Source organism: Ochlerotatus camptorhynchus, unplaced genomic scaffold (genome assembly GCF_037179485.1).
Source record: "Ochlerotatus camptorhynchus isolate MF236.1 unplaced genomic scaffold, CSIRO-AGI_Acam_v1.1 ptg000197l, whole genome shotgun sequence".
NCBI lineage: Eukaryota > Metazoa > Arthropoda > Insecta > Diptera > Culicidae > Ochlerotatus > Ochlerotatus camptorhynchus.
In genome coordinates this window covers 1,203,178-1,230,925 of record NW_027040687.1, presented here as the reverse complement: position 1 = coordinate 1,230,925, position 27,748 = coordinate 1,203,178, and the positions used below count along the sequence as shown (strand labels likewise).

The 27,748-nt window shown below is 41.6% G+C and overlaps 2 protein-coding genes and 1 non-coding gene across 3 annotated transcripts; 1 reads left to right on the top strand and 2 right to left on the bottom strand.

The window, feature by feature from the left end:
- The first annotated feature begins 1,771 nt into the window (after window positions 1-1,771).
- Window positions 1,772-3,651, top strand: Ahcy (adenosylhomocysteinase). Its single transcript, XM_065223827.1, has 3 exons — window positions 1,772-1,951; window positions 2,029-2,219; window positions 2,515-3,651. The coding sequence occupies exons 1-3, from the start codon at window positions 1,927-1,929 to the stop codon at window positions 3,595-3,597; spliced, it is 1,299 nt and encodes a 432-aa protein (XP_065079899.1). The 5' UTR covers window positions 1,772-1,926; the 3' UTR covers window positions 3,598-3,651.
- LOC135702778 (uncharacterized) lies at window positions 3,645-27,341 on the bottom strand. Its single transcript, XM_065223822.1, has 5 exons — window positions 27,109-27,341; window positions 26,931-27,057; window positions 25,672-26,874; window positions 25,432-25,623; window positions 3,645-3,921 (listed from the first exon to the last, which is right to left on the bottom strand). The coding sequence occupies exons 1-5, from the start codon at window positions 27,268-27,270 to the stop codon at window positions 3,707-3,709; spliced, it is 1,899 nt and encodes a 632-aa protein (XP_065079894.1). The 5' UTR covers window positions 27,271-27,341; the 3' UTR covers window positions 3,645-3,706.
- On the bottom strand, window positions 3,986-4,057 carry TRNAP-AGG (transfer RNA proline (anticodon AGG)). Its single transcript has one exon. It is a non-coding gene; the product is annotated as a tRNA-Pro (tRNA).
- Window positions 27,342-27,748: the final 407 nt, after the last annotated feature.

Sequence of the window (27,748 nt, the reverse complement as noted above, 5' to 3'; positions counted from 1 at the left end):
CTCCAAGGAATTGTTTTGCTCAATTTATCTAATTTCCTTACAAATTTAGCTACCCGACAAACATTGAAAGCTGAATAAGAGCTTGTTCATGCAAAATTAAGCTTCTTCAGCATTTTTTTAGTTTATTCAAATTGTTTGTTGGGTAATAATAAAACTGCACATGAAGATGACTTAAACGCTGGCCAGACTGAGCAGTTATAACATGTTATAACGGTTGTCAAATAATTGCAACACAGAAACCACTATCAAGAAAGCGCTATAACATGTTATAACTCTATAGTCTGAACGTACTATTAGCTCGAATGAGCGACCAAAGCTGTTTTGTCGATATCGCCGTGTATGGTCGAGGTTTTGAAGCACTGCCCTGAACACATCGATTAAGCTAAATAACCAAGTTACAAATTTTACTATAGGGAAGTGATCAAAACTCCCGGACAGTGTTCGGAAAATCACACGAAACGAAAATCAATTATTTTATTCATGTGTTTCACTTATAAATTTTTGCCAAAACATCAACCTTATACATTCCATAAGACAAACCACATAGGTCCTATAAGAATGCATAAAAGTTATGTGTGACCGCTTATACATTTCATTTGACACATGAGCTTCATTAACTTTTTACAAGGCGTCTGCTTATTAGTTGACTTATACATTTTATGAATAATCAGCAATAGAAATTTGCCAAAAGGTATAAGGAGATTTCTATCCGTGCACTCTCAAATCTCATTCATTGAGTCTCCCTGCGAGAATAAACGAGAATGTGGCAAGCAAAATTCATGCTTGAAATTTCCATGCATATTCACGCACTCACAATCACAACGCCGAAAAATCATTCCAGCTTTAAACTCATAAAAACCACTCAATCCTCAATTGATAGCATGTTTAAAACGCTGTACAGACTAGAGAGTTATAACATGTTATAACGGTTGTCAAATAATTGCAACACAGAAACCACCATCAAGATAGCGCTATAACATGTTATAACTCTGTAGCCTGAACGTACTATAAGGTGTATTCATATCTGAGCGAACATTAGTGGAGCGGAGCAAAATTTGCGTTGAAATGAGAGAGACAACTAGTACTTTTCTCCCTCTCGTACCTTCGCAAAATATCACTCCACGCGTGAAATATCGCTTAGATCCGAGGGAGGCGACACATCTAAATCTCAATTCTAGATGCTCAACAAATCTCACACTAGCGAATCAATCTTCGAAAAATCTTCTTTCATTCTTCAATCTTCAAAATCGTTATCAATTTTCTTTCTATCTACTCAGCGTGTGCGCAGCAAAGCACAGCAAAAAACAATTTTTCCTGCATCGTAGATAGAGTCGTCCCCCTCGCTTAGATCTGAATACACCTTTATGCATGTTATATTAGTTTTCCAACCCCTTGCACAAACAAGGGTAACAACTAATAATATCGCCGACGTATAAAGCAATGAATTTTTGAACCTGAAAACTCAGCGGTGATTTTTGCGACGTTGAATTTTGGCAGGCAAAACTCATAGGCGCATAAATTCATGCATGAGATTTGAGTTTTTGAGTTTTTCCGAACACTGCTCCCGGATCCAAATGTTTCCTAATTCCCGGATACATTGTTCCTATTCGTACTAAAATGTATTTTGGCAACCCGCACGCACACAAATCGCTTTTTAGTACACATTCTAATCTGTCACCCCGCGGGTTGTCCGGCTTGCACGTTTTTTAAAACGCCGCTCTACTCATCTCAACTCTCCGGCTTCTCGGTATCACGGATTCTTTCAACGGAGAAAAAATCCTTCACGTGCGGTTTTTCGGCGTTTCGTACAAAAGCTGATAAGCGTATCAGTTAGTTCCAGTTCTCGTCAATTGCTCACCAGCGTTCGAGTCGTGCGGTTCTAGTGCTTTTCCTCTGCTTCGTTCTGAAAAAAAAACCGACTACAAGATGTCCAAGCCCGAGTACAAGATTGGTAAGAATGTTGTTTATTTTTAGAATTTCCAACTCCACCCAACAAGATGATATACGATAAATTTCCGTTCCCCGTAGCTGACATTAGCCTGGCCGAATTTGGCCGCAAGGAAATCATGCTGGCCGAGAACGAAATGCCCGGTCTGATGGCCTGTCGGGCGAAGTACGGACCACAGAAGGTGCTGAAGGGTGCCCGCATTGCCGGATGTCTGCATATGACCATCCAGACGGCGGTCCTGATCGAAACGCTGGTCGAACTTGGCGCTGAGGTGAGTGCTTCGAGGGTGGTGCAATTGCGCAGGAATGGAGTAATATACGTGCTGACAAACAATGACTGGTTAGAATTTTGGACCGTCCGGGGGGAGATAAGAGCTTAGCGATAACCTTGACCCCTTTTTTTTTGTTTGCTCGCTCGGATACGTCTCGCGTGATTGTCGTTTTCGGTAGTAACGTAGATTTGAAGTTTGCTGTTCATTCAAAACAAGCTGACGCACACGAGCGTCAGGGGAGAGGTCATCCCGATAGGGATCAGGCGATTTCAATTTCCGTATGCTTTATTTTTAGGTTCAATGGAGCAGTTGCAACATCTTCAGCACCCAAGACCACGCTGCCGCTGCCATGGCCAAGGCCGGTATTCCTGTGTACGCGTGGAAGGGCGAAACCGACGAGGAGTACATGTGGTGCATCCGTCAGACGTTGGTCTTCAAGGATGGTCAACCGTTGAACATGATCTTGGACGACGGAGGCGATCTGACCAACCTGGTGCACGCCGAATACTCACAGTATCTGAAGGGAATCAAGGGAATCAGCGAGGAGACCACCACCGGCGTGCACAATCTGTACAAGATGTTGAAGGAGGGCAAGCTGGGAGTTCCGTGCATAAACGTGAACGATTCCGTCACCAAGAGCAAGTTTGACAACCTGTACGGATGCCGTGAATCTCTGCTGGACGGTATCAAGCGTGCCACGGATGTGATGATTGCCGGTAAGGTTTGCGTCGTGGCCGGATACGGTGATGTTGGCAAGGGTTGCGCTCAGGCTCTGCGAGGATTCGGTGGACGAGTTTTGATCACGGAAATCGATCCGATCAATGCGCTGCAAGCGGCCATGGAGGGCTATGAAGTGACCACCATGGACGAAGCCAGCAAGGAAGCACAGATTTTCGTGACCACCACCGGATGTACCGACATCATCATGGGTGAACACTTTACGAACATGAAAGACGATTCAATCGTGTGCAACATCGGACACTTCGATTGCGAAATCAATGTGGCCTGGTTGAACGAGAACGCCAAGGACAAGGTCAACATCAAGCCTCAGGTCGATCGTTACCTGCTGCCAAACGGAAAGCACGTTATCATTCTGGCCGAGGGTCGTCTGGTCAACTTGGGCTGCGCCACCGGTCATTCCAGTTTCGTCATGTCCAACTCCTTCACCAACCAGGTACTGGCTCAGATCGAACTGTGGACCAAGCCGGACGATTACAAGGTCGGAGTGTACGTTCTGCCAAAGAAGTTGGATGAAGAAGTAGCCGCTCTGCATTTGGACAAACTCGGTGTCAAGCTGACCAAGCTGAGCCAGCGACAGTCGGAATACTTAAACTTGCCGGCCGAAGGACCGTACAAGCCGGACCACTACCGCTACTAAGTCGTCCTAGAAAGTAAGTTTTGTGCTGCTGCCATCGTGGTTTGGAATGAAAGTGTTTTATTTCCTAATACAATTTTCTATACACAAACAAACATGCTCAAAGTAGCACCTATCTACCGATGATGACATCCCGTTTCTGTTGCTGAGATAGAAGCTGTTCTTTCTGCTCCGCCGTCTGGCCCAGATTGTCTGCTTCCTGTTGCCGTCGGAGGTGTCGCGGTGTTAGGTAGAACATCTCCACGGCCCAGCTGACTGCCGTCACGTAGGTGGCCACGTTGAGACAGTGAAGCGTGACAGTGTAGTTGGTGCGATCGCGGATGAAACCTGATGGCGGGAAAATATTATACATGGTGAGTATTATTGGCAGTTGAAAAAAAGAATCGTTATGGGGCTCGTCCGGGATTTGAACCCGGGACCTCTCGCACCCTAAGCGAAAATCATACCCCTAGACCAACGAGCCCGTTGGTGAGTGGGGTGAAATGTGAGCGTCAAAAAATAATCAAACAATTATTGGATGGGTTTCTCTATTGGTTCTATACAGTTGGGTTTCTATGAGGCACGTGAGTTGAATTCAACTCACCCCGATCTGGTGGTCGGCGTTCGATTGAGTTGACATCGAAAAGAGCAAATCCTACTTCGAACAGATTTCTGGACGTTCATTTCGTGGTTCAAGTGAGTTGAACGCGGAATTGATGCATCTAAACCCGGCTTAAGGGCAGAGGTTCTCACATGTAAGTCGACTGTGGCCCACTTTGAGAAGCGGAATATTACATTTCAGGGGAAATATGTCAGAAGGGTATAACTCGAAACGTAAACAATGACTTTGAACGTCGATTTCTCTTGAATGACCTCACACCCACGGAATCTGACTACACCAGCTCATAGAACGAACATTTTTTTTCTCTGTCAGATGCTTTAGTTTGAGTGGGTGTGTTGTCATTCGTAAGAAACCGACGATCCAAGTCATTGTTTACGTTTCGAGTTAGACCCTTCTGACATGTTTGCCCTGATGAATTGTGTTGTTGTCTACACGGCGAATGAGTACAACCCAAATTTGAGTTTAGTTCACTCATAATCGCCAAAAGTGTAGGAACACAGCGATGAGTAAATTTGCCTCATGTTTTTCCAGGATTTTCCAGGGAAAAATTCCCGAATTTGAGAAAAGTAAAGATTGGATTCACTTAGTCTATTGGTACTACTCCGAGACTGAATAAAATTTTCGTCAATTTCCTCATTTTCCGGCAGATTTTTTAGGTTTTCCACAGGAAACCATGAGACAAATTTTACTCATCGCTGAGTTCCTGCACTTTTGGCGATTATGAGTGAACTAAACTCAAATTTAGGTTGTTCTCATTCGCCGTGTATAATGGATCAATGCTAAGAGGAAAAGGAGACAATAGGCCGTATGAATAAAAAGAGTTTACTTTACTTTCCCGTGCTCTTCTTACGGGGAAAGTAAAGTAAACGCTTTTATTCATACGACCTAATATACGGGGGCGAAAACGAACCACTTTTCTGTCAAACGCGAACCAACTCGGGATTGGTCGATATGTAGTGCGTAAGATAGAGTTAGAGATAGCTATAGACAGAGATAGACAGATAGATAAAAGAGTAAGAACCAGCTGTCTCCTCCTAAGAGAAGAGGTGACAATACGGGGGCGAAAATGAACCACTTTTCTGTCAAACGTGAACCAGCTCCTGATTGGCCGATTCCATGTGCGTAAGATAGATATAGAGATAGATAAAGATAGAGATGGAGATAGAAGTAAAAGAGTAAGAAGCCAGTTGTCTCCTCTTCCTCTTAGGATCAATGAAAGGTTTTGACAGAACTACCCGCATAAACAATAACCATAAGAAGTGCCTAACCACCAATTCGGGATGTCATCCCAACTTTATGTGGGATAGTCGTACCATCTATGATATCGTTAGAGTATGGTACCCGTTTATTAGGGTATGCTGTGGCTACCACAGTATTTTATTTTGCTGTGGTGGGTTCAAAACTTGACCATCTAAATTAATCAATTCAAGAGCAAACTTTCATTATGACGAGTAAGATTAGCCCCGATCCGAGAAAAATAAAGTTTTGTTTTGAGGACCGAAAAGTTATTCCTATTTCCAATTAAACACATCTAATCTCATAGAATACCGAGGGGGACGACTCTATCTACGATGCAAAAAAGATTGTGTTTTGCTGTGGCTAGCTGCGCACACGCTGAATAGATAGAAAGAAGATTGATGACGATTCTGAAGATTTCCTGCAAAAAGATGATGAACGATGCAAGTAGATGCGACAAATGAAAGAAGATTTTTCGAAGATTGATTCGCTAGTGTGAGATTTGTTAAGCATCTAAACTTGAGATTTAGATGTGTCGTTCCCCTCGTAGAATACAACAAATCAAGAAGACTGGCAACTTTGCCAACATTCAAGCGACAGATACAGTAGTGCTGCGCTTGAGTGAAGGTGGAAGCAACGCGCATAGAAAAATGAGCAAATACACAAACCCTTCCCAAACCCAAATCTAGATAAACATTTCAAAAGGTCCTATCTGCATTGATCGATTCTCTTCAGCGACTTTCTCTTTCGTCAATAACTCAGCTGAAAAACCTTTTCCTGTTGTATTTGACGTTTTTGACGCTAGATAAGAACCTCCTTTATCAAACTATGTGGTAGAATTAGCGCGAAATTTGTTTGCATAGCAGTTGTTATGAAAAGAGAAATTCGATGAAGAGAATCGATCAAATCAGATAGGACCATTTGAAATGTTCATCGAGAAATTTGTTCGAAGCATTTCAAGCTGAACATTGCATTAGGTCCTAAGTAACATTGACAGATTCTCTTCGTGGACTCTCTCTTTGTATCCCTACGGCCATGTAAAGAAATTTCCAGGTATTTTTAGCACTCAAATCGATAAAAGAAGTTTTTATCTAGCGTCTAATACGACAAACACAACAAGACACGGTTATGTGCTCAAGTTATTAACGTAATAGAAAGTCGACAAAGAGAATCGATCAATGTTACTTAGGACCTAATGCAATGTTCAGCTTGATTTACCTTTGAGCGGCATCAGATGACGCGATTGTCAGCGTGGCCAGACCTACCGATTTATCGGTAGTCCTACCGATTTTCGGGATGCCAAAAAAAGGTTAAAAACTACCGATTTTTCACTTTTCCTACCGCGAATCACAGATTTTTAGTAATCTTGAAAAATATTCAATAGGCCATATGAATAAGAAGAGTTTACTTTACTTTCCCGTGTTTTTCTTACGGAAAAAGTAAAGTAAACGCTTTTATTCATACGACCTAATACCTATGTGTTCACGGAGAACAAATTATAGCAGACGCAATTATTTTTCCGGTCAAAATAACTATATTGTTCAATTGTTTTAGAGATAACCCGAAACTATAGTTGATTTGACTATATATAGAGGGTAACAACTATAGTCCATAGTTGGCTCCTCGGTTGGTTCAACTTTATTTTTCAGTAGATGAACAAACGTCAAACTTCAAATTACAACTATGCTTTAGTTGATTCAAGAAAACTATTGTTAGGAAAACAAAATTTTACAATGCTTATTAAACGAACTGCTCTTCATTATCGACATATTAAGGAAGTTTGTTTTGCTTCTTTATCGATCTCAAAAACACAACTGCAAAATCATAAAAAAAAAGTGAACAAGAACATTCAACTTAGATTTGAACCGTGTTCATCTGCGTGAGATAGATATGATTGAGTTGACGGTCAAATTAATGTTGGAATAACTATAGGTTTCTTTCAAACAACAATATTTTTCCATGTGAAAGCAACTATTAGGATTGTTATCTTAACTTAACGAATTTGTTCTCCGTGTTGTTTTCTTTGTAGTCAGAATTAGCATTAGAATTAGAAATATTGATTTCGACACGTTTAAAGCAGTCCACATTTCATTACACCCCCCCCCCCCCCCCGCTCACAAAGGTTTCAAGTATCGGGAAAGCCTTCTTCAGACGGCCTACCGATAAAAGTTTTGAGAAGCTACCGATTATGAAAAAAATTATCTGGCCACCCTGACGATTGTATCTGTTTCATACAGGGTGGCCAGATTATTTTTTTTTCATTATCGGTAGCTTCTCAAAACTTTTATCGGTAGGCCGTCTGAAGAAGGCTTTCCCGATACTTGAAACCTTTGTGAGCGGGAGGGGGGGGGGGGTGGACTGAAATGTGGACTGCTTTAAACGTGTCGAAATCAATATTTCTAATTCTAATGCTAATTCTGACTACAAAGAAAACAACACATAGGTATTAGGGGGTATGAATAAAAGCGTTTACTTTACTTTTTCCGTAAGAAAAACACGGGAAAGTAAAGTAAACTCTTCTTATTTATATGGCCTATTGAATATTTTTCAAGATTACTAAAAATCTGTGATTCTCGGTAGGAAAAGTGAAAAATCGGTAGTTTTTAACCTTTTTTTGGCATCCCGAAAATCGGTAGGACTACCGATAAATCGGTAGGTCTGGCCCTAGGCGAGTAAGAGAGGTGCCACAGTCGGAAGAAGTGTTAGTTTGTTTACTAAAATGAACCATGCCCATTTTGTTATGGCAAGTTTGCTATAAGAAATGCTCCTCGTGTTTATTAGCGAAATGCACATCAAAGATTGATTAATTGCGTAGGAAATCAGTTTGCAACGGTATTTGTGACCAGCATACACCTTCCGGTCGTATGAAACAGGTCAAAAACTGTCCAAATCCGCAGATAAAAATTTTTGTTTTGAATTTCTGTATAGCAAAATAGTGAACTTTTCGTGATCATTAACGGCAAAGAACTCACCAACCCTGAAAGACCGTGAGTTCCTGCCCACCTGTCATCTCCCATCTCGGGTCTGGCCACCCTTAGAGTCGGTGTATAATTGACGAGTGCACGGATGGATTTGAGTTCACTCACTCGACAAAAAGTGACACAACAGCGGGGCCCTGTTTACTAAAAATGAACACATATGTGTTCATTTTTAGTAAACAGGGCCCCGCTGTTGTGTCACTTTTTGTCGAGTGAGTGAACTCAAATCCATCCGTGCACTCGTCAATGAGTCACGCCAAGAGTGAAGCCAAGTCTACCTATTGAACTGTCAAACCGGCTACCTATCGTGCAAACTAAACAAGCATTACGATGCTATGAAAGGTCCACGAAAGGTATTGCAATTAAATATAAAATATAATCGAAGAAATGATCATATACACGCAGTGAGCATTACATTTGTCATGCGATACGTTTTGTAATGATCAGTAATGACAATTTCTACTATGTTTCTTTAAGATAATTCGACAAAATCACTGATATAATGATTTACTACAGCCGTTAATTTTTTTCTTTGCTAGAAGTCATTTGAAGTTGATGCAGAAGTCCTCTGTTGCCAAGTTAAAAGAAAGGAAATCTTTCGAAAACCGTGATGCGAGTTCAACTGTTTTTCTCTTGGCGTGACTCATTATACACCGACTCTAGCCGAGACGGCTAATACATAGGTGTAACAGTCGGAAGAAGTGTTAGTTTGTTTACTTAAATGAACCATGCCCATTTTGTTATGGCATGTTTGCTATACGAAATGCGCCTCGTGTTTATTAGCGAATTTCACATCAAAGATTGATTAATTGAGTAGGAAATCAGTTTGGCACGGCATTTGTGACCAGCATACACCTTCCGGTAGTATGAAACAGGTCAAAAACTGTTCAAATCCGCAGATAAAATTTTTGTTTTGAATTTCTGTATAGCAAAATAGTGAACTTTTCGTGAACATTAACGGCAAAGAACTCACCAACACTGGGAGACTGTGAGTTCCTGCCCACCTGTTCATTTTCCATCGTGGACTCTAGCCACCCTGAGTCGTTAGTTCGTATATACGCTCAATTTTGAGATACACTGTATGGGACCGAGATGGGAGATGACAGGTGGGCAGGAACTCACGGTCTCCCAGTGTTGGTGAGTTCTTTGCCGTTAATGTTCACGAAAAGTTCACTATTTTGCTATACAAAAATTCAAAACAAAAATTTTTATCTGCGGATTTGGACAGTTTTTACCTGTTTCATACGACCGGAAGATGTATGCTGGTCACAAATGCCGTGCCAAACTGATTTCCTACGCGATTAATTAATCTTTGATGTGAATTTCGCTAATAAACAAGAGGAGCATTTCTTATAGCAAACTTGCCATAACAAAATGGGCATGGTTCATTTAAGTAAACAAACTAACACTTCTTCCGACTGTGGCACCTCTCTTAAGCCTGGTACGCAGCTGAAAAGTAATGACGTTTTTACGTGCTACAGGATAGGACACGGAATGCTAAAGAAATTTCTTTTAATTAGAATTTCTTGACCCAGTACGCAGTTCAAAAGAAATCGGTAAAGGAAAGATCGATTACATTAATATCGTGATCGATATGAAGGTGGCGCATTCTGAATGCAATTTCATTTTCCTTGCGGAATAATGGTCTGACCAATTATTCCGTTAGGTAATTGTAACGTTTGTTGTAAAAATGATGTTTTGGATGCATTTTAACAACATAAAAATTGATAATTGTTGATTTTAAAATTAGACGACACCTACCTATGATCTCAAAATTCAGCAAAAGACACCTCCCTATAGCTGTCAAATTTACTTTTGGGAATATTCCTCAAAAATTACTTTTCCGTTTTCTTTTCAGCTGCGTACCAGGCTTAAAGCTAGGTATGGGACTGTTATGCGATTCCAGTTAGTGCAGGAGACAGCTGATTGAGTTACTCTCTCCATGTGGCACTCATTCTCTCGGCGTCTCAACGGCACGAGAGAGGATCGTAATGTTTTCTTTTATCGGTTTATGCTATGTTGCGCTTTTGGGTGGATATTTTGTTTGATGCGTTGTTGCCATGGCGGCATATGGCGGAGGTTGAGGAAGACGGATTGATGAAGATAGCTGGCTGTGCGGTTGGTGGTGCACTTGCGCTCAGTTTCAGTTTTCCTCCGGACGGGACATCGCACGTACGTGTTTATTGTGGTCCCCGCGCGAAAAGAACGGTGGTGAAGAAAATGGAAGTGCATTATAATCTATATCGAAATTTCCCCAGCAGAGTGTTCGAATTGGTTTTGTGTTTCCCGATTGTGCAACCGTCGAAATGTTATTGATCTAGCTGACAAGACACACGGAAACCAAGGTTTGCCGGGTGGCGACAAAGGAGAACGAAGTTATGACTAGAATCGAGTGATTCATTTGTGAAAATTTTATAAGGCTTCATCCATCAGCGGCGCTGGAATAAAAACGGAAAGATAGAAACCACAACCACCACCAGAAGCAGCGTTGCAGATTTAGAAATTGGATTATCAGCCCTATTGGCAGTCGTCCCCTTCTAGGAGACGCACAGCAGATCATCTGTTTTGTAGGCCTCTGTAGTTGTTGTTGTTGTGCTGTTAATAGCTGTTTTGCCGGCGGATAAAGAGCAGTCCAGAAAACGAAACAGGTTTATGTGAGTAATGCTTTATTTATTTTTCATGTGCTTTAATACCCTGCACGTTGTTGCTTTATCGTTCTGTTTATGTTTGAAATGACGATACAGTGACGAATGAATGCGGTGTTCGTTTGCGTTCTTCGATGGTCGACCGATACCTATTGGGATTTTGAATGTAGATGATGGAGTATAGATAATAAATTGATTATTGTGGCTGTGGAATGCGGGTATGAAGCCGAATTGCTGTTGGTGCATTGAACTCAACTAATTGTTTTGATTTGGTAATCTTTCGAATAATAATAAAAAAAGAAGCAGACAGGGCTTCTATTTTATTGAAATGGCTTTACGTTTTTGTTTTCATCCGGCATACGTCACATTCGGAATTTTAAGCTCCTCTCCAAAAGGGCCAAACTACCCAAATAATTTGTTTAGGCTTATTTTGCTTAACGCGTGTTCGGTGTATCATCCAAACCATTTGTGGAATAGTTCTATGATATGGCTTATCGTTCGCTTACAGGTTTTTTTTTTTTGTTTATTATGATAGGCTATACAATAATACAATTGCATATAACTGATTACAAAATAAACTAGAAATTGCTACACAAATTCGAAATGCTATGAAATTTACCTAAAAAGCAAAAGTTTGCTTTGAAAAGCTGTTTAGTTTGAATTAAGGTCTGTTTCCACAGTCAAACCTTAAGTAAAACACAAATTTTGTATTTTATTTCAATTGTAGTTGTTTATTTCAGTTGATTTAAAAATTCACGATGTCAAAACATAGTTATTCTGTATTTGCATAAAATGTTCGAACTTTGCGCTTAACTCCATCCATTAGGGTTTGGACAGACTCCTCAGATACCGTGGTGGCCCACTTTGTCCAAATTCGTTGGAAGTGTTTGATATATTTAATTCCTTGTTTCTTTCCAGAAAGCTTCCAATATCTCTCGATTGGATGTAACTCTGGATAATTTGGTGGATTTGCGGTTTTGGTACAATATTCACTTAATTTGCTTCGTACCACTCCATCACAGTTTTAGCAAATCGGGCCAGATCAAAGGGTTTTCTTTATGACTTTTGATGAAGGGTAGCAATCGCTTCTGCAGGCACTCTTTCTGATACATCTCCTTGTTGATTGTGCTTGTAGTGACGAAAGGTTTACTCTTTCGACCACACGGTGCAAATTGCTGGCCAAATAAGGTATTTTTTGGGAAATATCTATGCCTTTTCCGTCCTGAAATACTCAGCTGTAGCATTTTTGGCTATAGCATAATAGAAAGCCTGCCCTCCAGGACATAAGTTTCATCGGCCATAACAACGCATGAACATTTCGTCAAATATTCGTAGTACAAATGTCGAGTTCATGATTTTGCTGTCAAATTCTGTTTGTCGTTGCGATTTGGAACTGTTTTTACTTTATACGATTTCAGCCCCAAACGCTGTTTTGATTTTTGGACAAAGCCAGGTGACATTGCTATTTTACGAGCCACCGTTCGAACAGAGAGATTCAGGTTTTCCTTCAATATCCCAGGCCTTTTGGGGTGAGAGGCAATCATGCTTACCACTACACCACCGGCGCCGCTTGGTAATAATGTTGAGAGTAAAGAATTTGTCGTTAATAAACTCACATCAAATCATAGCTTTAATTTTTACTTTTTCACTTGCCTGTGATCTTGAAATAGTCATAGATAATTTAATGAGGATTCGAAAAAAATATGGTCCCAATATCCTGGCTTTTTTACTTCGTGATCATGAAAGTTTTCCAAGCCGTAGATTTCGAAATATGGTCTAGGATAATTTTCATGCTCTAGACACTTTTCCAAAGACTAGAATTTTGAAAAATCTTTGCAGCTCGGTTGCTTTAGTATTCGTCCAAACGTCGAGAAAAAATCATGTCACAGAATCTTCTATTCGTTTCTTAGTCTATTAAAGTGTATTGTATTGATTTTAGGACTTGTTACTTGAAATAAAAAAAAAAAAAAAAAACCAAGGCCATATTTTAGAAACAAAAATATCTAGGTATGTCGAAGATCATATAATTTTAATTACGTTTCAGAAGCATTTACATTTTTCTAAGACTGTGAACTTACTTTCTATATATTCAAAATATGAAAATTATTCCAGGCCGCACATTTTTCTTAACTTGTTGGTCTTAGAGATCTCGAATTTTTAAGTCCCAGCATTGAAAGATTGGTCCAACATCTTTAAAATTTATCCCGTAATATTACAATTCTTTTAGATTGAGATTTGAAGTCCTGCACGCAAAAGACTAACAATACAGGCAACGAGAAAAAAACAATCTGGTACATCAAAGTTATGTAGGGTTATGATAGAGATCGGAGCTCCACGGTAGGAGGGGTAATCCCCCATCCGGCAGAGATGTACCATCAGCCAAAAAAAAGTTAAAAGGACCTAAATGTTGTTGTATAGCCCAGCGTCCTTGAGGAAATAAATAACTGTCGCTAAAGTGGAAGGTTGGTCGCCCAGTATGTCCCTAATGCTGTTGAGAAGTGCGTACTGCTCCCGTAGTTGTTGGTATTGCGGACACAGGCATAGGATGTGTGGTTCCGCAAACGTAGCACATTCTGTGGAACTGCGTCCCACCAAAACTATGTGAGATCCTTGTATGGCCTGTCCTAAGACGAGAAACCACCTTCTGGTGCCGTAGTTTCGACATATACGTCCACTTGCTCGTCATTCCTTTAATTCTTCGGATGAAGAGGGATTGGGATTGGCACCACTCAGCTTCCCAGGCTTCCCACATTTGGCTGACTATCCATCGCTTTATGTCCTGTAGTGGCACTTCGTCGGTGTAACGGGCCAGCGGGTTTAGACCCTGCCAGGCTGTCGGCTTCGCTGTTTCCTGGGATACCGCAGTGCCTGGGGATCCAGGAAAACACCGTGTTCGGAGGTGTGGCCTCCACTATACCCTGTATCCAGGGGTGAGTCATGGTCTCCGATATGTAAGGGCTTGTGTCACGCTGTACGAATCGGATAGCACCAGTATGGGCCGGTCCGAGGATGTTGTAACGGCAACAAAAATGGCCGCAACTTCGGCGGAGAAAACCGAGCATTGTGGTGGTAGGCTGCTACTCATCGGTGCTGAAATTCTGGCTACTCCAATTCCGACCCCGGCTCGGGAAAGTGATCCGTCTGTGTATATGTGGGCATGGGTTGGGTAGTCCGAGCCTAGCAGTTCGGCTATTGTTCTCTTCAGCGCTGCAGAGTTATCTCCAGCCTTGAAACTGCTTTTGGAAATTTTTGATGAAGTGGACCATGGGTCCACACATCCCCCAGTTGACAAGTTGCTCTAAGACGAGGGGCGTCCACGTCCTGTTGAAGGCCTTCGATATATACAGCGAGACAATCTCGGTGTGGAGACCGCTATCGTTGGCACTCTTGAGGACCTCCCGGAAGGCGTGCTGTCGATGGTCTAGCAGGTTTTCGGCTTCAAGGAAATGCTTTAGCCTCCTGTTGACCATTCGCTCCAGGACCTTGGCCATACAGCATGTCAAGGCTATTGGCCGGAACTTGCTAGCTTCACGGGTTGTTTCATTGGCTTTTGGGATGGGAATGACTAAGCTCTCTTTCCACGACGCTGGATACGAGTTGGTGAGCCAGAGCTTGTTGAAAAGCTCCAGCATCCGTAGCTGGCCTGGCGTTGGTAACCTCTTGAGTAGAGGGTACCCGATTTCGTCGGGACCCGCCGACTTTCCGTTGCTGCAGCGGAGGGCATGCTGCAATTCCTGCCAGGAGAATGCCTGGTTGATGTCCGAGTTTCCAGCGTCAGAAAAAAAAAACAGAGAAACTTGCAATGGATGACGTCGAAGGCTTAGCTTTCCGCTTGAATTCGTCTTCGTACTTCTCGATGGCTGCGAGATGGGCAAAGTACGAGCCGAGTTCGTCCGCTACAATTGCAGGGTCAGAAATAGCTTCATCGTTAATCTGTACGTGGAGCGGTGTCATGCGCCGTTTCCCACTGAGGGCGTTGACTTGCCTCCATAAGTCGGCCGAAGACTGTGACGAATTGATTCCTTCCAGAAAGTCCATCCAGCTGGTTCGTTTGGCGAAACGGATTTCTTGCCGGCATTGCTTGTGCGACTCATGGTAGTGACGGAGAGCGTCCTCGCGGTCGGGATGTCCGATAGGAAGGCGCTTTACACGGCGAAGTGCTTTACGCCGGGCTTTAACTGCTTTCCTCGTATCTTTATTCCACTAGCGAAGCGCTTTTCGCCCCGGAACGCTGCTGGTCTTTGGGATGGTTGCTGTTGATGCTTCGTATACCACTTCTGAAAAGTCTTCAATGCTGTTCGGATTACGCTGTAGTAACAAGGACTGAAAGGCTTCACCATAGCTATCCCAGTCCGCTTGTTCATAGCGCCATCGAAAGTTGAACTTTGATGGGTTAGTGGTCACTACCATAGAGATCCGTGTTCGCGCTCCACTGAGTTTTTCCGGCAAAGCAGCGGCTGACAGCAGAGACGTCGATGGCAGAAGTATGCCGCCCGTTAAAGTACGTGGGCACACCGTCATTTGGAACTGTTTTTACTTTATACGACTTCAGCCCCAAACGCTGTTTTGATTTTTGGTCAAAACCAGGTGACCTTCCTATTTTACGAGCCACCGTTCGAACAGAGAGATTAAGGTTTTCCTTCAATATCCCAGGCATTTGGGGGGAGAGGCAATCACGCTTACCACTACACCACCGGCGCCGCTTAGTAATAATATTGAGAGTACAGAATTTGCCGTTAATAAACTCACATCAAATCATAGCTTTAATTTTTATTTTTTTCGCTTGCCTGTGATCTCAAAATAGTCATAGATATATGAAAATATGGTCCCAATATCCTGGCTTTTTTTACTTCGTGATCTTGAAAGTTTTCCAAGCCGTAGATTTCGAAATATGGTCTAGGATAATTTTCATGCTCTAGACACTTTTCCAAAGACTGGCATTTTGAAAAATCTTTGCAGCTCGGTTCTAAAGCAACCGTCCAAACGTCAAGAAAAAATCATGTCGCAGAATCTTCAGTTCGTTTCTTAGTCACAGTGTATTGTATTGTTTTTAGGACTTGTAATCCGAAATAAAAAAAATCCAAGACCAAATTTTAGAAACAAAAAGATCTATGTCCAAGATCATACAATTTTATTTACGTTTCAGAAGCATTTACATTTTTTTAAGACTGTGAACTTACTTTCTATATATTCAAAATATGAAAATTATTCCAGGCCGCACAATTTAGAGATCTCGTTTTTCAATCTTTCAGCATTGAAAGATTGGTCCAAAATCTTCATAAAATTTCCCGTTATTTTACAATTCTTTAAGATCGAGATTTGAAGTCCTGAACGCATTCATAATTTTCTATGTCCACGATCTTTCCATCTTCGTAAATTTTCATCGCTCCAGAATAATGAGACTTTTTTTTCTTAGACTGCAATCTAGGAAAGTTGTGTAGGTCCCAGAGGTATGCAAATTTGAAGTGTTACATATCTTTTCTATGTCTGAGATCTTTTAAATTGATTGTCTAAAAATTGTCAAAATTTATCTAACTCCGAGACTTTGAATATTTTTATCTAAGCCTCAATTTTGCGTTCTAATCACTAATTCGCGTGAATTGTTTGGTATCATAAATCGAGTCAATAAAAATGAGTACAGAGTGAAGAAATGGGTAATGCACTTGCTTATTGAAATAATAAAACCATTATTTGAGTACCTAACAATAATTAAACAAGTGATAATTTTTTAGATCAAATTTATGGGTTCCTTAAACCCACTTTTTGTTTTATAATAAAGGAGCATGATAAATGCTCATGAGGATTTTTACAATTTCTGGAATGTGTCGCAGTCAACGAATTATTGAACTTTTTTCCGATCAATAAAAGTCACTATTTGGTCACTATTTTCGTTATTTAAGTCACTAAAGTAACTACTTTTGTATTACAGACCCACTAGCAGCCTTGCGCTGAGCTTGTCATTGGAGACCTCTGCATAAGTATTAGTAGCCCTTTGGTCAGGCTTTTGAAATCTTATAGCCCTGCCCTGAAAGGCCTCTGACCAATTCATTGAAGATTTCGCTAAAAAGGTTTATTTATTTATTTATTCATCAATCAATCAAATCGTAGACTACATATTAACATTAGGACTTATGTTCTATGACTTCGCAGGGTTCTGAAATATATTTTTAATTCTGTTGAGGACATATTTAGGTCAATCATTTCACAATGATGATTATAAACAGTCATCATCTGATTTACAGGTCCAAATTTTTTTCAAAACCCTAGATGTATCCTAGGCTGATTCAGGAATTCCTTTGAAGTCTAGATAACCTCAAAAAAAATTCTTGATGTGCTCAAAAATGTCTCTGAACTGAAGTTTTCGATCATCAATTACTCAAAACCGCTGAGCATGCGTACAAAGTATCTCTAGGATGCCGCTCCTTGGATTAAATCTCTAAACTGACGCTTGTCGGCCTTTAGATTTGCTTGGACTTGCCGTTAAAGACCTCGAAAACTATTCCCCCCGGGTTGGACTTCATTCAACAATCTCGTGCCCTAGTAGGAACAGTGGACTTGGAATCAACACTAAATTTAATTGGCTCTTAAAAATCTTAGATTTGCTCATATTAATCTGACCCAGTGATGCCACATATACTGATTTATCTGTAATCATACGGATTTTTGTCAATATTTTGATGCAGATATCTCTATATACATATTACAGATTTTTCAAAAAATATGCAGATTTTTCAAATTTTTCAAATAGGGGGAAAATATGTTATACTTTTCCTTATTTTTTTTATTCCGAATAATAATCTTTTCTTTCTTTGAACAGCTTGAATTCAATCTGAACATCAAATCCAAATCGTCTTTTTCACTAAATAAATTATTATTGTTTTACCTTCGAATGAACTTGGAATCTTTTGAATGGACTTCTGATGTTCAGATGCTCTGACTTCTCGTTGGAAGAAACAGTAGTTTCCCTTTCTATTTGTTGAAGAGTCAACTAGGTATATTGACATTTGATGAACAAAATTTCGGAAATAAATAATATTGCAAGGGGCAATCAAATCTACATACTGTGCCGAAACAGTATGACACATTGTTCGGCACATTAAGGCACACTTTGACAAGTACATAGGACACAAACAATATAATATAAAACGGCATCACTGTTGAGTCTTGATATTTTTCCAATTGTTTCTAAGGTTTACTACTCGGGTCAATACTGTGTTTACTCACAAACAAAACTAGTGAGAGAATGTCATACATAAAACTGGTGATACAAGGATTCAATCAAGAATTTTGTGTAAGTATTGTCTGAATCGTGAATCTCTTGAAACCTAGCAAAACTAAGTCCATCTCTTCCGAATCACAGCAAAAATCACAGTGGATCGTGTTTTCATCTAGAACAGCTTCTTTCAGGGCCTCACTTCAGTCGAGTTCATCGATGTACACCATGGCCGGTCCAGAGCGTCTTGTCGATACGGTAGTCAAGACGGCTGAAACGGGTTTCCTCTAGAGACGATTCATTTTCGATTGAGGATGAAATCATTGTGAAAAATGCCCGATGGTTGCCTTTGATGGTAAATTCGAACGGCCACACCAACAATTTTATCAATATCAAGCAAATGAATCCCAACTATGAAAATAAGAGTACCATGCATCCTGCGAAGATCAGATTTAATTGTGGAACGATGAGCATCGAGCATCTATAGTTTGATGAATCTTCATATTCACTATTGGAAAAGTTCACCAAAACTGTTTCCTTGATGAACTTCGTGAAATATAGTGAAATTTTTCCAACGCTGCTCACATTCTAGCCCACATGCTGTCCCACTGGAGGCTTTATTCCAGAACAAACTTCTTATTTTTGAACATAATATTTGATACTGTCATGCGTATCCAATCTCGAAGCGTACAACGAAGGATCAGAGGTACATCAACATATGCTATGCATAATGAACAATAAAGAAGAAAACAAGCTTATCATAAAGGGTGATACGGTCAAAATTTGGTCAAGGGAAAACGCGTGTAAATCGGTGAAATCGTTTATTTAAAAAATCAAATTAAATTTCTTTTTCAAGTTCAATTAGTATAAAATTCAGGAAAAATATTCAGTTAGGCTTCCACTTTTCCAAATCCGAATTGGCGGGCCTTACGCTTGACCCCTGCCATCAGATTTTGTACAGCCACCTTGTCCACCTTCTTCGCCGCAGAAAGCCAGTTTGCCTTGAACTGCTGCTCGCCCTTAGCAGTTTTTTTGGTCTTCTTTAGGTTCCGCTTGACAATAGCCCAGTATTTCTCAATTGGGCGGAGCTCTGGCGTGTTGGGAGGGTTCTTGTCCTTGGGAACCACCTGCACGTTGTTGGCGGCGTACCACTCCATGGCCTTTTTACCGTAATGGCAAGATGCCAAATCCGGCCAAAACAGTACGGAACAACCGTGTTTCTCCAGAAAAGGCAGCAGACGTTTATTCAAACACTCTTTCACTTAAATTTCTTGGTTGACAGTCCCGGAAGCTATGAAAATGCTGCTTTTCAAGCCACAGGTACAGATGGCTTGCCAAACCAGATATTTCTTTGCGAACTTTGACAGTTTCATGTGCTTGAAAACATCTGCTACCTTTCCCCTTCCTTTTGCCGTATAAAACTCCTGTCCCGGAAGCTGCTTGTAGTCGGCTTTGACGTAGGTTTCGTCGTCCATTACCACGCAGTCAAACTTCGTCAGCATCGTCGTGTACAGCCTCCGGGATCGCGCTTTGGCCGTCGTATTTTGTTTATCATCGCGATTTGGAGTCACTACCTTCTTGTAAGTCGATAGTCCGGCTCGTTTTTTGGCTCGATGCACGGTTGTAGACGATACACCCAGCTTATTTGCGGCATCTCGGAGAGAGAGGTTAGGGTTTCGCTTGAAACTACCGGCAACTCTCTTTGTCGTCTCAGCGGCTTCCGGTTTTCGATTTCCCCCCGATCCAGACTTCCTGGCTGTCGACAAATGTTCCCCAAACACTTTAATTACATTTGTAACGGTTGATTTGGCAACTTTTAGCGATTTTTCTTGCTTGGACGGCATTTTGACAACTGAAGAGTGAATTCCAAAATCAAAATAGGAGCAACATTCTACACACACACACCTTCAAAATGAGGGGTGTTCAGGTTTTTTAAATGCAAAATTGAAAGCAATACGTCAAGTTGATATTGACCAAATTTTGACCGTATCACCCTTTAGGGGGCGGCCAGATTTGGCTCCCGACCTTGCCGAGTATCTTCGGGACGGAAATTTTCACATTTTCTCCTGCGTTTGTCCTCGGATATTCTTGTCAGTCATTAGTCTTAATTGGTGTGGACTTTGATAGGACAACGACAGGTCTTTAAAGCGATGTCCATAGAATATTGAAAGGTGTATATGTAATGCTGCGAATCGCCCACGTTTGTCATCTGTGTGGAGCTGACTGGATTGGGCGGAATCTTCTCGAGTTCTATACAGATCTAAGGCGCCTGATAAAGCGCTTCCGCTGAAGTCTGTGGTGGCTGAGAATCCTATCTTCAAAGTATGGCAGTTCTTCAGGGAAGGCATCATAATCAGCGATACGATAGACTTGGGTTATATCTTTGAGGACACGCACTTCTGGTTCGACGATGTTGCTCCAAGCTTGGGATTGAACTATGTTTGAACACCGTATTGGTTTGATGGTTTGCAGTTCCTCTTGCACCTCCCGACCCGCTAACGCTCTAATGAGAATGGAGGTGAATGTGATCCATCAGAGAAATTGAGAATGTAAACAAAATTACAAAAGTCATAACTTTCAGGGTTGCCAAACACCTTGATAAGCATACTTTAATTGTCCTTGATAGGTACGTTCGGCAGAGCGCTTGGCACAGCTTTTGACACAACTAATAACTCGGCATGAATCAAGGTGTGTAGAGTTGATCACGCGTTGGAATATTGCATGTAATTCGACTAAACTTTCAGTAAAAGTTTTGTGTTTTGAAAAATTACGAAGTTGAAAAAAAAACAAATGTCCAGTTGAAGGTTTTCGTAATTACAGACATACAAAAAATAAAATTCTAGAAAATTGTGATAGTTTCTTCATTAAGAAAATCTTCAGCCGGAAACAGGTTCGCCTCTTACAACTGGAACTTAATGTTTTGTATTTTCAATCTGTAGAAAAGATACACATCACTTAAAAAAATATTGTAGGATTGGGGATTTTTCAAATACATAAATTCTTTAGAAAGCAACCATTAGTAATTTTTCAAGATTCTAAACATTGAACGAAGTCCTTCTGAACTTGAATTAACTCAACGGAGATTTACGTAAAGCTGCACTAAGACCATAATAAAGAAATTTTACAGATTTGTTTACAGATTTGTCAGTCAGATACAGATAGATTTTTTTCGATGAAAATACAGGTTGAAAATCGACAAAATGTGGCATCACTGATCTGACCTATCCCCAGATGCTCCCAGAAACTAGTTTAGTTTAGTTTTCTGTATTATCGAGACTTTCAAGGGCTCCTCACGGCTTGGAGTACTTGAAAAACAAGTCCTAATTTTTTAAGTACTCCAAATTCTCCACATCCTGTACGTCTTCTACAAACTCCCAAATTGGTATGCTCTGATAAATTTGTCTTTGAAGATTCCCGAATTTAACTCAAGTCTTTTGCGCTGATTCTAGATCTAATCTAGACTCTGTTAATTCTCTAGCAGTGATGGCATCATCATTAACAAATTGATGTTTTTCCGCTCTCATACGCTCTCAATATTACGCGTGATATTGGAGCAAAATTGCATGCTTGATATTGATGTTACAAGCTCCTTTGATATTACGAGAATATTCACAACGTGTAAAGTTGAAGCTGAGAGTTGAATCGACGCAAAAATGATTCCCTTGCAGCTCATTATCTTAGAAAGAGACGGTATACTAATGGTATCTCTCTTTTCTCCTAACCGAAGGCAGACACGAAGCGACTGCTGCCAACCGACTGCTGCCGGTTGCGTTCGGGTGTAAAGCAAAAATCATGAAAGTCCATCTCACCACAGTTTGGTGAGTTTTGTACGCTTGATATTCCGAGCTGCGACATCACAGCTTGCAATATCAACCGCTTGTTGATTTTTGCCTAAGAATATCTAGCGTGATCTTGTTCTTTGGTGAGATTTGATTTTTTCATATTTTCCCAACACTGTCTCTAGACTTAATGTTGATAGTTTGAAAACTGGCACTGAAATACTTCTGTTCCTGAATGAGCTCTAAACCATACCTGGCAAGGTCCCAGAGAATATTTTTAAAGTTCTGGATATACCCTTGCTACCCTCTTTACGTTACGCTGAAGAATCTCTGGGCTAAGCTCAGATGTGAAAATCTCAGCACTTGTAATAAAACTCCTTTTAACGAGCTCTCGAAATTCTCTAACCTTTCTCTTGGGGGTATTAAAATTGTCTCTTAAAGTTCCCTATCCATCGAAACCATCCCTTGAAGTCTTCGGCTAAGCTCAAGCTTCGAATGTCCTCTTGAAAGTTGTCCTTGAAAACTCCTGAACTTAACTCTGATTTTGTTTAAATCATGCCCAAGAAGACCTGTTTTTGAGATCCTCTAGACTTTCCTTTACAGTTTTATAGGACAGGTCCAGTTCTTAAATTCCTTGGATTGGTACATGAATCCATGAAAACATAGATCCTGAAAGCTTTCTGGATTTGCTTTTGAAGCCATCGGGATTGAAACTTAAAATCCATCGGAATCTCTATCCCTTTAACGCGTCCTTAATGTTATCTGAACTTGTCCTCGAAGTCTTCTAGACTCGAAATTGAGGGCGGAACTTGACTGACGCTTGAATGTCCTCTGAATATCCTTTTCAAAATATTCAAAAGTTTCCTTTGAAGCTTCGTGAAGACTTTCGGCGTTCCCGTGGAACGAGTTTCTATCAGCAACGTTCTGTAACAAGTCTGTATGGAAGTCTTGGTAGCGAACTTTTCAAGAGGTTCTCCAAGCAAGTTGCAAGCACTTTTCACTCTTCCGTTAAAAGTCCTCGGTAGTTCACGCGAGTTTCGCAAGTTTTTCATGGAAGGCTCTATTCTATTTCCTGGAAGATTTTTGAAATTATTTCTCCAAAGTACAAGTGGTACAAAACTGCGCGATAATCTAATTTACCTGGAGGAAATAGAAGGGCGTTTGGCCACCTTAAGAAAATCATCAGTAATGATACCAAATTCAGTGGAAAATTCTAATGATTTTTAACCAAATGGATAGTCTCAAGCCCTATTTACATCACGAATAAAATTTGAAAAACTTTTGAACCTTGTGAAAGAAGGTTTAAAAAATGTTCGTTTTGTAACCGAAATAAATCCGTTGGGGTAAAATGACCCCCCTATTGGGATGGTCGGTGCGTCTTAGTAAACAACAAACAAAGGGCCTGGGTTCAATCCCAGTCGGCACCGCCGGGATTTTCTGAGGCATAAAATCTCTGATCACGCCGTCCTTCGGAAGCTAAACTAGACTAGATAATTAAATGGATTAATGCTATGTCTGCAACAAATTTTTAAACAGGTTGCCACATTGACCCATTTTCGAAATTGCCCCATTTTCCCCTATCACCAGAAAGTCCCAGAAAGACATGGCCGGTTTCACGAAATTCAAATGTTTTAAATTAAGTGATTCCGATGAAGAATATCCCCACAGATGGCGTTCAAATTCAGTATGGGAGAAGAGGGAAAATTATTGGTTTCCAATAATTACAAGCAGAAATCAAGAATTCACGTGGCCAAGAACATAGAATTAGTAAGTATCTACCTTTTTTTGGGGCTTGTACTTTAGAATCTGCTTGCTAATTCGCTGTAAAATCAATAAAACAGTTCACTGTCATATATTTTACTAACTAGATTCCTACCAAGAGAGTAAGCGACTTTGTCTTTCACGTAATTCTTTCTCCCACGAGCTCAATATCACAACATGCCATATATTTTGATGACTCACGATTTGTGATTTCCCTCTCACAGACATCAGGAAAGAGTACCTGGCACTCACAAAGTTGTTGGTATCTTTATTTAGGACTTTGGACTAAAATCTGAAGTTTCTCTTTTTTTGAATTCTCGCAACAAAAAAGTTAGAGGTTGTATCTAAGACACGGCCGTAGATTTGACGTAGGATTACTTGCTCGGTATCAATATTCGGCGACTGTGTTAGGGAATCCACTTTTTTCCATCACGGAAACGCCTCGTTTTCTGATAACAAATTTTTCATTTGGCCGGATGGAATTCGATTTTGAAAGCTGTGTTAGGGAAAGCGCTTTTCACAGGCAATCGGTGATCGGTGATTGCAACAGTTGGACATTTCTAGATAGAGCTGGAATTAGGACCTAACAGCTTTTGTAAAGAATGACTTCTCTTGATGATTGGAGGCGAACCAGCCCAAGGCTGAAAGTTAAATAATAATAATAATTCTCTTGATGATTTCTAAAAATTTAAGGCTCGCCCACGCAAACCAACATCCTCATCGGATAGGGAAAGACTTCCTCTATCCGATGGTTAGGTTGATCTGCGTGGACGTGCCTTGAAGTCCTAGAAATCATCGATAGAAGTCATTGTTTACAAAAGCTGTTACGCCCTAATTCCTGCTCTATCTAGATTTGTGTAATTTTCAATACTGACCTATTGAAATTTGATAAAGTGTTCATTTTAGCAGGTTTGTAGAAAAATTTCCAATCCAATTGACTTGCTTAGAATTAAAATCCATCCGCTATTGACAGAGGTATAAGTGGTCAAAACCTGACCACTTTTCGTAGCGCGGTCAATTTTGGTTTTTTTTAAATTGCACCCCAATATGTTGCCGAAACACGTAATCCTACGTCAAAATAGTTTCTAAGCCCTGCCCATTCATAAAAAGAGGGGGGGGGGGGGAAAGGAAATCCGGTAAAGGGCGGGACAGTTTTGCAGTAGATACTTTATTTTTTAGTCTGTGAAAGGGTTTTTGACTGCACTGTCCTCTGTTAACAACTAACGAAATAGAATAGCCAGTAAGAGCTGAAACCATTTCCATCGGCTCATTATTTCTAAGAAGATGAAACGTTTTATAACACCACAGTTGAATTTCGGTGATACTTTGTAAATTTTTACGATGGAACTACTGGACAGGCACAGGTCCACTGTGTATCAAAAGTCAATGGATGACTTATCGAGTGTTGTGAATTGGATTGGAAATCAAAGAAATTTTTTGTTTTATTCCAGACGGGAACTGAAGGAAACACACTTTTTGATCCACTCAACGAAGGCTTAAATTTGCAATGATTGCTTCCAGAAATCCGACCCAACTCAGTCATGCATGGAAATTGAGTGAACTCATGACGCAAGATTCGGTGCAACGAAACGTAAATTCTAATCGTCAACAAGGGTGCACTTACCGATCACGGGTCCCACGAAGAGGTAGAACAGTCCGGAAAAGAGCAGTTGGATACCGGTTGCACCCGGTAGTCGCTCAAGTGGAACGTGCGACGGTATCGCCAGAGCCATGAACACCGTCCGGAGTCCCTTGTTGAAGCCGATCCAGCAGGCCACGGTCATGACCACCGGGTAGGAATGGAAGTGCGCTAGAACTGAATGCTTCGATTAATTGACGAATTCATCGAGCAGCGCAAACTTACCGATTCTCCCCAGCGCCATGTTAAGTACCCCGAACAGGAAGAACGTTCGATTCTCCCATCCGATCTTCCCCGCGATGAATGGTATCGTAAAGCGGCACAGGATGTCCATCGCTCCGAGAAAGGACATGGCCAAGGCGATCTGATCCTTGGCCAATCCAAAATCTCCCAACACAAAGGGCGTCAGGACGGAGAAGTTCAGCTCGGCAAAGTTGGCCAGCGTTATGCCGACCATGATGTTCACGTAAATCGAGTCCTTCAGCAGGTCCAAATCGAAGAAGATGGCGATCTTCTGTAGAATACTGAGTTTTTCGACCGGTTCCGGTTCGCTGTCCAGTAGGAGAGCTTTACGGTCTTCGTCACATGTACACTGGCAGCAGGCTTCGTGGTCCAGGATCTGCTCCAGCTTGCTGGATGCCATGTTGAGAACTTCCCTCTCTCGGATGAAGGTATTGGTTCGCTTCCGGAAGCCTCCTTTAGCGCTGTTGTTATCGGTGAGGTACTGCCGCTCACTGACCGCTTTCGGAGGTCGTTCTGTCGCTGCGGAGAGATTCGCATAGGAAGGACGGGATGAAGGCATCCGACTTGGTGTGCCCAGATTGAGTCGGGAGCCGTACCAACCGTCGTTGGCGCGGGACAGCATCGGTGTTCCCGGATCGATGATTTCGTATCCCGTGGTGCAGGCATCGTCCGCGTTGTAGATGTACTGACTGGACAGGAGACTGTGGTCTTTCCTAAGCGGACGAGGCTGAGATTGGCAAAATTGACACCGTGGTTCCGGTTTGGCTTCTTCGACGTCCGATGACGGAAGGGGTTTGACATGCCAGTGAACCGGTTGCAGAAGCAACGAGCAAACTATGGCGTTCATGGCGAATCCGGCGAAGATCAGCACCGTTCCACTGACTCCGAAGCGTGGCAACAGGAAGGTGATGATATGCGGTGCGATTATGGGACCGAGAGCGGTTGCCGTCCATGAGAAACCGGTAGCGTAGCGGCGCTTCTCTTTGAAATAGGTGTTCAAGGCTAGGGAGTTGGCGGAAGCGGTGATACCAACGCCCGAACCGTACAATACTGAGAAGGTTATGAGGTACACGAGAAACGAGTCGGCTAGGGACGTTAGGAGTAGCGCAAGGGTGACCAAAGATGCACCGAAGAAGGCCACTTGCCGGAAGGTGAATCGTCGGAACATCGGTCCGTTGAGGAGGCCTGAAAGAAAGCTGGATTAGTGTGGGTTAGCAGCAATTGACGCATAAACAACCGACCAATGATGGACATCAATGCAGAATTCGTGTTGATGATGGTGGTGATCTGGGAGGAGTTGATATTTAGCTGACTCATCTGTTCCCGGAAGAGCAAGCCGAATTGTTGGAGAGCTGGGAAGGTACATAACTGCAAGACATTTAGAGTTAGAGGAGATAATTGATTGATACGTTAACTCACATTCGAGCATCCAGCGGCCAGGACCACCATCCAACCCCAGCCGCCATCCGGAGGGATGAAATCCGAAGTCACTTTCGGTTGGACTGCAGCCTTCTTCGCTGGTTCCTCGGTCTTGTTGGAACTCGTGCGCAGCTCATCACCTGCCTTGACGACCGTAGCCATGACGTCGTTTAGAATTGGTCACGTATTGCTTCGTTCGTAGTGAATACCAACTCACTCATGTCACTCGCGCCAAATGCAATCGGAACTGGGTTAATATGTGAGTTATCTGAATTATTTCAAAGTGATAATGCCGCCCCAATCGATTGGCCCTCCGAGCGCTGCAAAGCTTATCTAATGCGGAACCGGCTGATTTTTGCTCACAACGCTGAATGATTAATTACGCTTAACTTGCAAACTATCGACTGTCGTGGGGGGCTCCCAGTTTGACGTTAAAGTCCACTAATTACCTGTTAGTTTGTTGTGCAGCTGTTCAGTTTACCTGAGTGACAGAGTCAGACGACGACGGCGGCAACGCTCCGGATCGGTTCCAGGTTCGACGCACACTGACGGGAGCGTCCGGGCCGGGTGTATTATCATTGCAGATTATTGGAAGCAATTAGAAAAGTGCAATAAATACTTGATAGGTGCTGCGATGATG

Bases quoted from the DNA above. Each gene is read 5' to 3' on its own strand.
- LOC135702778 (XM_065223822.1), bottom strand. From the start codon at position 27,270: ATGGCTACGGTCGTCAAGGCAGGTGATGAGCTGCGCACGAGTTCCAAC. The intron at 27,058-27,108 runs GTGAGTTAACGT...AATGTCTTGCAG, and splicing joins TGGCCGCTGGATGCTCGAAT to TTATGTACCTTCCCAGCTCT. The intron at 25,624-25,671 runs GTAAGTTTGCGC...CGAAGCATTCAG, and splicing joins CATGGCGCTGGGGAGAATCG to TTCTAGCGCACTTCCATTCC.
- Ahcy (XM_065223827.1), top strand. From the start codon at position 1,927: ATGTCCAAGCCCGAGTACAAGATTG. The intron at 1,952-2,028 runs GTAAGAATGTTG...CGTTCCCCGTAG, and splicing joins CAAGCCCGAGTACAAGATTG to CTGACATTAGCCTGGCCGAA. The intron at 2,220-2,514 runs GTGAGTGCTTCG...CTTTATTTTTAG, and splicing joins TGGTCGAACTTGGCGCTGAG to GTTCAATGGAGCAGTTGCAA.